Genomic DNA, 14,426 nt, shown 5'->3' with positions numbered 1-14,426 from the left:
AAGATCTTGAGGCTGCCTGGCACCCTGAGGTCTGTATTCCTTTTCCTTTCCACATCTGCTGCCTTTTACACCATGGCAGTGTAAGGGAACTTCAATCAGAAGCCAGTGCTTTCCAGGAGTCTCTTCTTTGCTTTGTGAGTCCTAGGGTTTAACACACATCTCTTTCTGTTCTTCTTCAGTCATGTCCTTTTTTTTCCCCCAGTTCATTATCAGAAAGATTTTCTTTTCTACAAAAAATAAAAAAAAAAGAAAATAAATACAGGATCCAAAGCTGCAGAGAAATTACCTAAGGCTCCAGAGTAGCAGTAGTGTTTGCTATTATTTTATATGACTAAAAATATTTTTATGGCTATTATTATTTTATATGGCTAAAAACTCTTCAATTTCTGTCTCACTTGGCACAGTTCATACTCTGAATGTCAGATCTCATAAGCATTAATTTTATTTTTCTCAATCTGATTGAAATCAAGTATTTGGCGATGGCAATAACTTCACCCTCACAGTGTCCCTCAATTATTTGCAAATACAGCAGTGATGTGGCTGAGCTGGTGTTTCAGGGGTGACCTGGGTCAGTGAGGTCACTGCTCCCCCAAGGGCTGCTGAAAAGGTGTCTGATTTTACACCACTGACACTTCACTCCTAACACCCCTGGAACATTGTTCAATATTCATTCAGAAAAGGTCATTGCAGCTGTGGGGAATAAAACACTGACAGAGCAAACAATGGGCTGTTGCCTGTAACTCTGAAGGCTTGGTGTAATTATCCTTTTGCCTGTCAGTCCTACCAGAAAATCCTCAGTTTGGCAGAACCCAGCCCTCTGTGGAACCATTACACTCTGTGATTACTTCTCAAAAAAACATCTCTAGCAGCTGTATTCAGGTAAAGAAACATAAAGCAAGGAATGATTGATTATAACTAGAAAATGAATGGTAAAGCCCTACAAGCAAGGAGGTGAAATTATGTCAAGTGATAAAACTCCTGGAGAAAAATGCCATCAGATTGGCCATATCCAGTAATCCTGCTTGGTTTGGGTATCACATTCTCTTGTTTGTTTCTTTTGGAATACAAATGACAAAAGTTGGCCTTGTTCAAGGGGCAAATTAGGGCTGAATGGTGAGGTACCATCCACTCACTCTGGTAGATCTCTTGGGATGATTCTCCAGCAATAAACACTTGTCTGTAGGTTGAATTTCACCATCGTGTGAATACACAGAGATATCAGATGGGAGAATGTGCCCGTTGAAGGTGCTTGCTTTTGAAAAGTTGGTGCTTCCCAAAGATCAGAACGATGTCCCTGAAATTTATGAGCGTTCTTGAGAGCTTTGTACAGGAGAGGACCAGGGTTAGGGGAGTCTCCATAGGAACTGAAGAAATGCAGCACAAAAGGACACCTCATTCATTCTCCCCTTACTTTCCTTTTGCCTGAAAATGAGTAATGAGCCTGCTGGAAAACCAACACTTGAATAGTGGTAAAAACACAGCCATTGAGCTCTTATTAAGAAAAATACTTCATAAAAAGGATGCAAGTCACATATCCCTGATTTGCCTTTGGAATTCAGCACTGCAGATGTAGGGAGACACTGGAAAGAAGGGGTCTCAGTCAGCCCTGTTCTCTGTCAGGGTTCTCTTGTTGGATGACACAGACACTGCTGAGTTTGAGGGGTTTCCTGAGGAGTCAGAACACAACAAACAGGGTGTTCGTGCCTGTTCTTCCCTGTCCTGTTTCCAGGTATTGTTCCAGGTTTTATTCCAGGTTTTATCCAGCATTACTGCCACCAGCCAGGCTGGTCAGGCAGCTGAGGAAGCACTCAGGTGTCACCAGCTGGAGCAGATAAATGAGGGCATAATTCTGTGTGTGGGGAAGGGTCTGGAGAGTCAGTCCTATGAGGAGCTGCTGAGGGAGCTGGGGGTGTTGAGCCTGGAGAAAAGGAGGCTCAGGGATGACCTTATTGCTCTCTACAGCTCCCTGGCAGGAGGAGTGGTGAGATGGGGATCAGCCTCTTGTCCCAGGCAACAAGTGACAAGATGAGAGGAAACGGCCTCAGGCTGCACCAGGGGAGGGTCAGGCAGGACATCAGCAGGAATTTTGTCACTGGAAGTGTGGTCAGATGTTGGAATGGGCTGCCCAGGGAGGTGGTGGAGTCCTCATTCCTGGGAGTATTGAAGAAGCCACTGGATGTGGCACTCGGTGCTCTGGTCTGGTTGTCGAGGTGATGTTCAGTCAGAGGCTGGGCTCGATGGTCCTGGAGGTCTTTTCCAACCCAGATGACCCAGTGATTCTTCTCCACACAACAACTGATGCTTGAAGAAGCAGCCAAAGGAATCCTCACAGTGAGGGCTGTCTTTTCCTTGTCAGCAGCATGGTTCCACATTGTATTTTGTACAAAATATGTTTTGCATCTTGGTGTCAAAGGCAGCAGCTAATCCTCAGCTGGTTAAATTGATGTGACCAAAACAAAGACTTCTCCCTTCTTCTGGGAGAGGAGGATTTGAGCTACAATATTTTTAGACTCTCTGAGTTGTCTCAAAGTTCATGCCCTCGCTGCCTTCTGCAAAGATTGTAATTGAAAACTACAGATTTTGGGAGAATGTTCCTGCAGCCCTCAATCATCTGAACAGTTTGTCCTGGCTTCAGGGGGATGGTTCGTGTGAGTGAGAGCTGGAGTGGACGTGGCTTTGAAAGTTCTGCATCTCTCTAATCTTTGTCAAATGTTGTTTGATGAAGCTGGGAAGTTGCTTTTGCAGACAAACGTAGGAAGAGCACATTTTTAGGAGGAGACTGGCTGTTCTTTTTGGCTTTGACTTATCTGCATATTCAAATATGCATGTTTGTGAGACTGAATCTTTTCATCTGTGTCCCTCTAATTTGCCATCTTTTGTTGAAACTGCGTATTTTCTTTTTTGATAACTCCTGTTATGAGTATTATTGGAAGCTTGTAAAAAATTCTTTGCTTCTAAGCCAAGAATTTACATAAAAAACAAAACTGTTGTATAAAAGGGCTGTTTTAAATAGATATTAGCAAAGTAATGAGTCAGGGAACAGTTACTTAATTAGCTGGAGACTTGTTATCTAACATCAGAAGAAATTCTCATTGTGGAAGGCATCTGCACTTGTAACACTTCAGATATAAATTCTAAATGTCCATCAAGATGAAAACACAAACTGCTAATCACTTAGGGTGCTGGCTAGAGTTTTGATTACAACAGAATTAATGTTGGCTTCTGCCTTTTGGCTTTTGCCATTTGCCCCTGTGCCCAGGGTAAAGAACTGAGGGCTGCACTGTAGGAGCTGCATCCACAAATCTATATCTAGAAATCATGTATGAGAATTTTTCTGTTAAATTTCCTCAGTTTCCACTAGGGCTTTTTCAGTGAAAAGCAAAATGACTGAAAGCAAAATGATTTCACTGAAAGCAAAATGTTTAATTTCAGATTTCAGTTTCCCTAAGCAATTTCTCAAAGGTAGAAAACCCAGCTGCAGTGCTGCTGGTATCCCCTTCCTCCATCCCTTATAGATTAAATCTCTTGACTATTCTAGTTTAAAACATCTGTGAATGAGTATGAAAGTTTTATGCACTTTCTTAGAGAATATTCAGGTTATTTATAAATATACTTTTTAAAAGAAGGACAAAAGCTTAGAAAAGGCTTTGGTTAAAGTTTTATTTTCCCATGAACATATTTCATTTTTAAGAATAATGAAGCAAAACAAATGCTTCTGTGATTGCTTTCTTCTGTAGCTGAAAATACATGTTTGGACTGTGAACTAGAAGGTGATAAAGTGAAGGGAATACATTGCTTTCTGTACTCAGGAGAAGATTTTGGGCTCAGTTGAGTCACCCAGGCAGGGATGTCTCAGGGCACTTGAGATCCTGTGAGTCTCTTACCTGGTTTCCAGCCATTTCTGAGTGACAGCAGAGCCTCCCATTTATCCAATGTTGTATTCCTGTGGTTTTACAGCTGTTGCAGAGGACATACTTCTGTTGGTTCAGCTCATCTGGAATCTGATCTTTTAGCTGTACGGGCACTACAACTGCATTTCATTACCTGCCACAGCTTTGCTAATATTTGCTTTATATGCTCCATGATTTACCAGAGCTGTACTGGTCTGCTTCATCAACAGTCTCTAATGAGCCTTCATTAGTGTTTGTAGACTAGAATAAATAAATGATCTTAGGAATGTTATGTTTTCCACAACAAATTGTTTCTCCCCCCAACCCCAGTGCTGGTCTGCTATTTTGTATTTTAATTCTAGGTCGGTTGTTACTTGAAGACCCCCAAGTACCCAATTTGGCTGGTCTGCAGTGAAAGCCACTTCAGTGTGCTTTTCTGTTTGGAAAAGGATTTGCTCAGCGACTGGAAGACAGGACGGAGGTTTGATCTCTATTACTACGATGGCTTGGCCAACCAGGATGAAGAGATACGGTTGACAGTGGGTATGAGCAGCTCCCTGACTCTGCATTTCACCTCTAGGCGGGGCAGAAAGGAGGATCTAGTAATACAAACAGTGATGGCTGCAGGCAGTGAACGTTGATTTGTGTGATGTTGCCTAATTTCCATAATTAGTTTTGGTGATTAATTGCATTTCGCAAGGAAGTTTTGAGGATAAGCTCTTGGAAGGGTTAACAGTGAGCATGTGTCACTTTATACACACTGGCAAAAATCCCAGTGGCACTGATTCCCAAGGAGCAGGTTGTGATCTCTGGCTTATTCATATTACCAGAACTATAAAATACATTTCACTACTCCCATTCTCTTTCACATCATCTCACATCATTTCTACAGGCAGAAAGTGCAGGTCTCCAGTTCCTCACCCTAAATGCCTGTGTGAAAATGAGCAGAGAGGGTGAGGAAACATGAAATCCTTGCCTCCGAGGCAAGAAGATGCCAGTACTCTGCTAAAAAAGTTTAGTCTCTTACCTGCCTGGAAGCACAAGCCTGCGAAAGATCTTCCAACTTGTTACGCTCCTTCTTTCAGGAAGCCATGCCAAATTACACAGCTGCTTTTACAGTAAATATTCTTCAACTGGAAGGCACTTGGATGAGTATTCTGATCCTTAGACAGCACCTACTTCAATACATTCTCCACCACTAAATCCCAGTTTGCTAATAATATCCTACTCACCTTTTGTTTTCTTTCCTTTGGTACATTTGTACAATCTTGCCTGTGATACTTTGATAACCAAATTCCTTCTCAATCTTAAGGAGCCACTCTACTGCAGTCTGCCCTTCAGAAATAAGTTGTCTCTATTCCTTATTTGCACCAACATCCAGGGTTTTGCACAGCATGGGTGTTGTATGTTCTTCTTGAGTCCATGTGGCAAAGTTGTTTTTATGCTGGGAGTGCTGGGGGTTTGAGCCCCTCATGAGCTTTGGTAGTGAGCTCAATCATCTTTCTGCCTGTTATTTATCCTCTTATTTTAAAGAAAATCCCTGTCATTCTATTGCAGGGGTCACATGATATATTAGCTCCAAAAATGATCAGTTCTCACAGGACTGTGGTTGCCAGCTGGTTCCCACATCCCAGATAAAAGTGACATGGATGATACAGCTCAGCACAGGACTAGAGACACATTTTTTCTATTGTGTTGTATCACATAACATCTGGTCCAAAACAGGTATCCTAATGTGTCTTTCCATCACCAGGAATGTTTCCAAAAGCAAGAGCTGCCAAGCCCTCTAAGATCCCTGGATGAGAAATTCCCCAGAGCACATATAAATTTTTTCCTTTGCTGCCCAACCTGTCATGGCATTCCTTTGTGCTTCTCCTCAAAGCCAAAATGTACATGGAGTTGTAGATATCTCTTTGTTGTGGCCATAGCCCCTTCCAGGGATGTGTCCCAGTAAATCCTTTGTTATCTGTGAAATTCTGCAAAAGGCAGTAAAAATGCAAATACTTTCATCATTCCACAAAAACGCTGGCTTAGTTCTGGCTGTGCAGTAATCCCTTGCTAGGTCTGGAGAAAACTGTAATTACTTTACATCCAAAAAGGTAACACTGGCCAAAAATCTAAACCCAGCACACAGGAGTAGATGGAAATAGCAGAATGCTAAATATTGCTGGTATTTCCCTTGTGGAAATCCCAACGAGAGGTGATGTTTAGGCAGCGTCACCTGGAGATGCAGCATGAGGAGCTGGGTGCTGCCCCAGCCCCATCTCCCTGCTGCTGGGTAGCAAAGTTGTTTGCTTTATTTGAGCAAATAGTTGATTTCCTTGAAATGGGAATCTTGATTATAATTAGGTAAAATTACCATCAAGGTCACATTTCAGGAAATATTGAAGAAATTGCACTGGGCAAGAAAAGCAAAAAAGACAGAAGAGTATAATTATATTTTGGGAGTAGCAGCAATAGCTGCTTTATATTGAGAATTTGCTCTGCTTCTCATACTTAACCATTTACCAAAATGTAGACAAGAAACATAAAGTTCCTTCATAAAAGCAGGTTAATGACATCATAAAGAGAGGAAAATAATAATAAATCTTTCCATTGGGGTAGAAATTTTGGATAGGCAGAGAAGAGCTCTAACAGGGCTGGCACTCAGTTTCTCACTAATTAAGGGTAGAATATATATATTCATTTTCTTTTGCTCTTAGATACACCTTTATGATACTTTTTTTCCTGTTTCTTTGAATGGAAACACTCCATTCCAACCTTTTGATTGGAAGAATTCAAGTCTAAAAATAACAAAATTCATCAAAGTTTGCCATGAGTGGGAAAGGCAGCCCCACCAAGTGCCTGTCCTGCTACCAGGGCTATGGTCAGGACAATGTTTTAGGTTGCACCTGGAGAGGTTTAGAGAAAAATTACTTCACAGAAGGGGTTGTCAAGCACTGGAACAGGTTGCCCAGGGAAGTGGTGGAGTCAACATTCCTGGAAGTGTTCAAAAAACTGTAGTTGTGGCACCTGGGGACATGGTTTAATCGTGAACATGGTGGTGGTGCTGAATTTATGGTTAGACTTGATGATCTTAGAGGTTTTAACTTTTATTATTCTAAAATTCTGTGTTACAAACTCTTCAAAATTATGATTTTAAAAAGGCTCTTTTAAACTTAAAAGATCTCTGTGTGCCTCCAAGTTCCTGGGGATCTAGAGGAAAACCACCAGTGTTTTACGTACTTCTAAATATTGTCCATTTCCCTCCGCTCCAACCCTTGCAGTCATCCAGAGTTTTCTGCATGTGTTTGTACCCATCAGATCAACACACAAAGGAGAGCCAGGTCCTTTTTGTGACATGAGAGAGCCAGATAGATCTGAGACTGGCAGCTGTGAATGGTCAGGACAATCCCCTCCCATCCTGTCTCCATCAGTCTCACTGAAGCAGACCCAAATCCCGCACCCTGCCTTGGCATCGTGCGCCGCTCGCAGCCAGCCCATTGAAAAGAAGAAAGAAAAAAAGAAAAAAAACAACCTGGTCTTCTGCAGTTTAAATGTTAGACTCCAAAACAGGAAACAGCTGAGCAGCCTGACATCCAAGCTGGTGGCAGGATGTTTTGTCCCTGGGACATTCAGCTCTACTTTCACTGTTGACAGATGCCGTGCCTGAGACAGTGACCGCTCTGTTTTCCCCGGAACACTGCGATGGCCTCTCCATCCCCAAGGAATGCTCACAGCCTGGGGAGGCTCCCTGGTGTCCCACACAGCATCTTCTTCTCCTGTCTGTGCATGGCTTGCTGAGCAGTAAAGGGACAATCTTCTTTTCCAGGGTGGAATAGTCCTAACCCAGTTCAAACTGGACTTGGGGTTTCCTGTTCAAGTGTTGTAGCACCACCATTGTCCTTAGCGTTTGAGTAACAAAATTACTCAGTAATTACAACATCAATTGCAAAACAAAAGCCTCATGACAGCCCCGCAGCACATGATTTCATTTTCTGATCTGTGGTTTTCCTTGAAACCATCTCTGTATGAGCAATCTGACCTGGCTCAGGCACAGTGGTCAGTGGTGGATGTGGCAGTGGCTGGACTCAAACCATCTGAGAGGTCTTTTCTGTGGGGTTCTGTAGGAAGAAAAGGTTCCCCAGGCACTAACAATGTCTATTTTATCTCTGCAGATACAACTCAGGTGTGCCCTGAAAATAAAGAAAATGATCTTACTCCTCCACTTGAGCACTGTATTAGGACAAAGTAAGTGAAACTACAGTTTTTAATACAGATACATTCAGTTGTTGACACAAGTAATATATGTGAGGCTGGAGTGTCAAAAAAAAAGTTTCAGCGAGTAAAGCTGAAAAATTAATGCTTAAAAATCAGAAAGGGTCTGAATGGGCCAGGCTGTGATAATATGTTTTACACATTTAATTCTGTACTATTGTAATTAACATTGAACTGTCCAAGGTGTTCATTCTTAGAGGAACCTTCACTTACATCACCAAGAACTGACTGAGCCAAATTCAGCCTGAGAGCACAGCTTGGTTGCAACTAAATCTAATCTAAATCAAAATCTAAATCTAAATCTAAATCTAAATCTAAATCTAAATCTAAATCTAAATCTAAATCTAAATCTAAATCTAAATCTAATTCCCAAAAGTGCTTGATTACAGAGGTATAATGAGAAAAGGAGACCATTTAATCCATTTTCATCAGTCTTTTCTGAAGAACAAAAAGGGGGACCTGGGTGTTATTTTCAGTGCATGAAGCCCTATTGAACTGTTTCAGTTTTCTGTGGAGAGCACAGGGTTTGCCAGGACCACAAAAAATCAGGTTTTGTGCAGTCGTTCCTGACAGGCCTTAGCTCATATTCTCTCCTTACAGACAAGGCTAATTCCTCTTGTGTTGGGATTTTCATGGCCATTTTGAGGCCAATATAAGCAATTCATCCAAATCATACTGAAGTTAATGGGAACATTTTCAGCTCAGTGAGACATGAAAGAAGCAAAATGGAGAAGTTTAACTGGGCAGAAAATTCAGCTTTATATCAATTCCAGCATGGCTTTGGAAGTTACTATCTGAATATCTCTGGAGCAAGAAGTGAAAGCCTCATTGTCAGAGAGCATAACATTTGTTAAATCAGCAAGCCAGGCAGCTTCAGGTTTCTCTTGCAGCTTCCCTCCTGTCCTTGCTACAATTTGCGCTGAAAAAAAAAAAACCAACCCAAAAAAAAAAACCAAACCAACCCAAAAAAACACTAAAAAAAAAAAAAAAAACCAAAAACAGACCCAGCAGAAAATAAATAAATAAGAACAGTGGCTGCCAGTGTGTTGATCAGAAAATCACTGAAAGATAGAAGAGGCATCCTCCAAGGTGACAGCAGTGCCATCAGTCCAGCCTTCCTGCACATACAGATTTTATTGATTCCTCATTTCCAGTGACACATCAGCATGACTGCAAACTGAAATAAATAATGCATAACCTCAGAAAGCCCCACGGGGAGAATAATGCATGCAACTACTTAAAATCTTAGAATATCTTCCATTCCTGGCATTGTGTCAGAGTTATACAGTGTTGGTGCTGCTGCTGTTTGTATATTTTAAGTTCCCTGCTTTAATCTGCTTGAAATGTAAATTACCAGCAAATTCCAGTGTCAATTCATTTTGTTTGTAGCATTCTCAGCACTGTCTGATTTACCCTGGGCAGGCTGGCTCTTTGTTTTCAGTTTTCTCCCTTTGCTTTGAGGGTATTTATTTAAGCGTGGCCTTGCTGCAAAAGGTTTTTCATGTTAAATTTTTTCCTTTTTGTTTTAAAAACTTTTTCTTCCAACTACAGAACAGCATATAAGGAAAAGTAAGAACCAACCCAGATAAACTAATTTTTAGCAGTTTAGGGAATAAAAAAATGAATGTTTTTTTATGATACAACTGTGGAAAATTCACCTAAACTAATTTTTAATAAAGCAAAGAGCTGTTACTTGTTTTGAAGAAGAATTCATGGTGAAGACTTCTCTCTTCAAAAAATGCAGGATAATTTCTCAGGCAGAATGGAGAATTCCACAGGCAGAGCTGAGACAATAAACTATCATTAATTGGTGTTATTGTTAATTGAGAGTTTTCCTTTCATTTAAATGCCTCAGTTTTGGTTTAATCCATGACAATGGATTAAATTAAATAGATTAATTTAATTAATGTAAGCCTGTTGCTTAACCCAATACCTGAGCACCACCATCCTGTAACACACTGAGTTCTGTGCTTCATGTCTGCCTGCTCTTCGTTCTCTTACCCTCTCCTAAAGGGAAAGCTGCACTGGTAATAGACTGGTTTTGCATTTAGTTTTTAATAATAATAATTACTATTATTATTATTATTATTATTATTATTATCAGAAGAGAAGTGTTGTTTTGCTTCTGCAGGAGGAGGAGGCTCCTGTTTTCAGTCCCTGTTGTGTAAAATATCAGAAGAGTTCAGTTCTGAGTTTAGAGCAGGGAACCCTTCAGCTGGCTCTGGAATGACCAGTCACCACCAGGTATCAGCGTAACCTGCAGGCCCCCAGAAAAAGGAGAAGTAAAAGGGTTTTTCTTGTGGCTCTCAGCCCCAGACATCTGTGGCAGCAGTCGGGTTCTGCCCAGGGATGTGTGGAATGTGCATCCCTGCCTTGTTTTGGAGATGCCGTGCAGACAACTTATCCTGTTCTTCCCGGAGGAATACTCTTCTGTCACAGTCCTGATCCTCAGCACTGGAGGAAATAACATCTGTTAGCTCTGCCTGAGGGGGACCAAACTCTCATCTGCTATTAGAACCTGAATTTAGCAGTATTTTTTCTTAACCCTCTGTGGTAGTGGGGCTGTGGGATCCATGAGTTCACCTGTTGGTTGTGAAGGGAAACACCCAAAGGGAATTTGGTGGATGAGAGAAGAGCAGAGCCTGGGCATTTCACCCTGAATTACTGATGTGCTCCAAAACAATACCAAATTGTCAGCACAGGAGATGCTGAGTGCTATTCCAGACTGAGCATTGTTCAGGGCCTGACCTGTTCCTCTTCAGTTCCCGTTAACTGCATGACCCTTGGGTGAGGTTGTACTTGAGGCAGGTGGGTCAAATGTAGTTTTCCTTTTGCTAATCTGATAAATTATAATTGAATCAGCAGCTAGAAAATGCCTCGTGTTGCAATCACACTGTGGCAGCATAGTTTGGGGAAGTGATCACCTGCATTGTCTGGCAAGTTTTGTATCTGTGTGTAAATAAAATACTATTTCAGTATGTGAGTGAGATTCCTCACTCTTTGACACCTTTTCTTGTGCAGATGCAAGAGTGGAAAAAAAGTTTTGGACCTGTCTCATAGAAGCAAACAGCCAAAGGCTGCTTTTTGGTCTAAGAAATGGTTTGAAAATAAGCCCAGGAGATGAGGCTTGTTCTGAAAGTAACCTTCAGTCCTGCTTCAAAAATTATGTTCTGTTTAAGCTCTTTATGGAAAGCCAGTTTTAAAAAAGGCCAGTTCCTCACTGCACAGTGATTAATAACTTTACCAACAGCAGAAATGGTGTCAGCAAGGTGAGTAATCCCACAGGGCACAGTGCGGGCTCCTCTGGTGGTTTTTGGCCTCTGTGGATCCCTCTCAAAGCTTTAATCACCTGTGAGACAGAAAGTTGCACCTTGGGAAGATTGTACTCAAAGACAAGGGATGGTTTGATGGCATTACCTGACAAATCCAGTGGAGACAGAAGGTGGCAGTTGTTTTTTTCCATTTGGTTGTTTAAGGGTGAGATTCTGAACCTCTGATCGGGACAGCTCTCACCTCTGGCAAATGCCAGGCTTAGGTTGAATAACCCCAGGTGAAACAAATTCTGCTTTTAATTTAAGATGTGGGGCATCTCTGCTGTGTATTCCTGGCATCGAGACAATCCTTCTGCAATTTTTGATTTTAATTTTCTCAGCAAAGTATAAAACAGAATGAAAAAATTCACAACAGCCCTCAGATGGTCACTTCCTTTGAGACATTGCCCTGAAGACTGCAAGAATTCAGCTTTTGGTTTTGCTTTACACTTAATTGGCTTGCTCAGCTCAAGGACTGAGCTGCCATACCCTTGCTGACACATCCTGTCCTCGGTGACTGAAAGAATGTGGCACTGGCAACTCACTGTTCCCTCCACCCCCTCCCCAATGTCTTACTACTCTGAGAGAGATTTTCAAAACAGATATAAATCCTCAGCACTGGGAATGCAACAGTTTAGTTCCCAGATAATGTGGACCATGACCTTGCAGATGAGAAAAGCCACGGCCAAGGGTGAATCCACACCATGAGGGGTGAGTTCACTCACTTCAGGGAGGTGACTGGAGAGCATCATCCTGCTTTCAGCAGGTTTTGGGTCAGAGCTCTGTCTTTTGCCATGGTTTGAAGACACGTTTTGTGGCAGATTTTGCCACGTTTTGTGGCAGATTCAGGACTGATGCCTCCTTTGCATTTGGTCACATTCCTGAGGTGAGCAGCTGAGCTGTGGCAGCCAGTGCAGAGCCAGGAATGAGAAACGTGGAAGGTTCCAGAATAATTTTGTTCTCAGTGTACATCTTCAGGGTCATTCTGAAGGAGGAATAAGGGCAGAGAAAAGCAGAACCTCAGCACAAGGAAAGCAAAACATCACCACTAAAGTGAGCCATGGAATGCTTGGAGGAGCCGAGGTCAGGAGCAAAGATAGGTGCTCAGTGAAGTGATCCAGGCACAGGATCTCAGAGTAAGAGAGTTCCTAATCAGAGCTAAACAAAAATAACAAAATAAGCAAATTGCCTACTGACAGCTGAGAGTGAGTATTTTGGTTATATAGGGTTAATTCTTGTACCCACCTTGGACATTCCCTAATTATTCTGTCCAACATGAAGGTCTCTGCTGTGAATCAGCTGCTGCTCTGTTGCCCAGAGAGGCTGGAAAAAGGGTCAGAACAGAGATCTCCAACCTTGGCACCTAAAGTCAGGGGGTACAATTCCCTCACTTCTGCTCCATTCCCTTTGGGATGGGATTAGTTACCCCAAACACGTCCATCCCAATCTCTCTGAGCTTGCTTGGGTGGTCCAGGGGTGTGGGATTGCCTTTCCAGTGATGAACTGATGGATGTGAATGATTTCATTTCTAGGTGGCAAGGAGCTGTCATCGACTGGAACGGCACAGAACCCATCTTGTGACTGATCTGACCTGCACTTCATTTGGGAAGACCAAAAGGAAATGACTGTATGAGCACATTCCTATTCCCACCAATACAGGAAATGGGGCAGTTTGAGATGAGGAAGAATGACAAGGTTTACAGGCTGGCAGGGTTTCACCTCAGTCACCTCATGCTTCAGATATTTTGCTTTTAATATAAACAACACTGACGTAAATTCCTTGTCACTGCCCTCAGCATAAAGCTCCTGAGGGCAGGCTGGGTTCCCACCACCAAATCAAGGTTACAGATGAAGCACTGAAGTCGTCAACGTCCCCTTGAGGTCTCCTTCTGGATCCACTCTGTATCCTGCAATTGTTTGGAAGCATCTGATGGGAGATGCTGAACCCAGATTTCTCTCACTTCACAGCCTTCTCTGCCCTGCCTTGTTCTTCTTTGAAAAAACTCCAGTGCCACTATAAAACATCATCCAAGGAACATGTATTCACCTAGTTACCTGGTGTTAGCAAGCCTAAATAGGTTGGTGACCATCTGGGCTTTTTGGGGAAAGCCTGGCCTATACCAAGTCCTTGTTGTGTCACAAATTTGCAGTAAGGATTGTGGTTGTGTTTTACCAAAATAATCCCGTTAGTTCTCTCCTAGTGCTGGGTGCAGCTGGTGTGTAACAGTGCCTCGTGCTGATAGAGCTCATTTTTCTTTCTGGTAAGAGGCAGCTGTATCAGTATCTTTACATTTGTGCCCTTATTTCTACACAAGGGTTTATTCACACCCAAGTGGCAGATCAGATCTGGGATTTGCTTCTTCATAGCCACAAGAAAACAGAAGAGTTGTTAGCTTTGAAATTCAAACAGTGCCTATCTGTGATAGGTACCAGTTTCCATGGTTAAATAAAATGCATGTGCTGGAGTGAGGTACTGTGGACATAGATACTGAGGTACTGAAGCCACAGTTTGTACTCTGATTAATTCTGATTTAGCAACACTTTACCAAAATTGGGGCAAGTTACTGTACAGAAGGTTGGAAAAAATGGCTCAGGGAAAAAGGCAGATAAATGGTGTTTCTAGAGGTATTCCTCTCTTGAGAGTGAATATTTCATGAGAGTTCAATAAAGGACTTTTACTTCCTGATGTTTATTGTAGCACCTTCTTCCTAGTCAGTGAGGAAACTCCTCTGGGTCCTGAAAAATGAGTGCAAAATCAATTTCCAGCAGAAATTCAATGTTGTTCTGGGTGTAGGGTGCAAACTGACTGTGCAAATGGAGATCTCAGGGAATTAGTGCTGGAGTTAGATCTGAAAACCAACCTGAATATAAGTTACAAAGGAGTGCCAGAAAGGTTTAGATGGCCTTTGGATGAAGATCTGCCTCCCCCTTTGCTTCTCATTCACGTGAAACTGTCACAGAATCACAG

General features: G+C 42.1%; 1 protein-coding gene across 3 annotated transcripts in view; it reads left to right on the top strand.

Annotated features, from left to right (window-relative positions):
* MINDY4 (MINDY lysine 48 deubiquitinase 4) overlaps positions 1-14,141 on the top strand; it is a 69,052-nt gene extending 54,911 nt beyond the window's left edge. For 2 of the 3 annotated variants that reach the window (XM_053937377.1, XM_053937369.1), the window contains exons 16-18: positions 4,253-4,433; positions 8,048-8,120; positions 12,991-14,141. In XM_053937377.1, coding sequence (XP_053793352.1) covers positions 4,253-4,433; positions 8,048-8,120; positions 12,991-13,039 — 303 coding nt within the window. In that variant the 3' untranslated portion in view covers positions 13,040-14,141. The remainder of the gene's footprint in view (positions 1-4,252; positions 4,434-8,047; positions 8,121-12,990) is intronic. The other variant, XM_053937386.1, reaches the window with a different exon arrangement.
* The last annotated feature ends 285 nt before the right edge of the window (positions 14,142-14,426 follow it).

The sequence above is a fragment of the Vidua chalybeata genome, chromosome 1 (genome assembly GCF_026979565.1).
Source record: "Vidua chalybeata isolate OUT-0048 chromosome 1, bVidCha1 merged haplotype, whole genome shotgun sequence".
NCBI lineage: Eukaryota > Metazoa > Chordata > Aves > Passeriformes > Viduidae > Vidua > Vidua chalybeata.
This window is presented reverse-complemented; position numbering and strand designations above follow the sequence as displayed.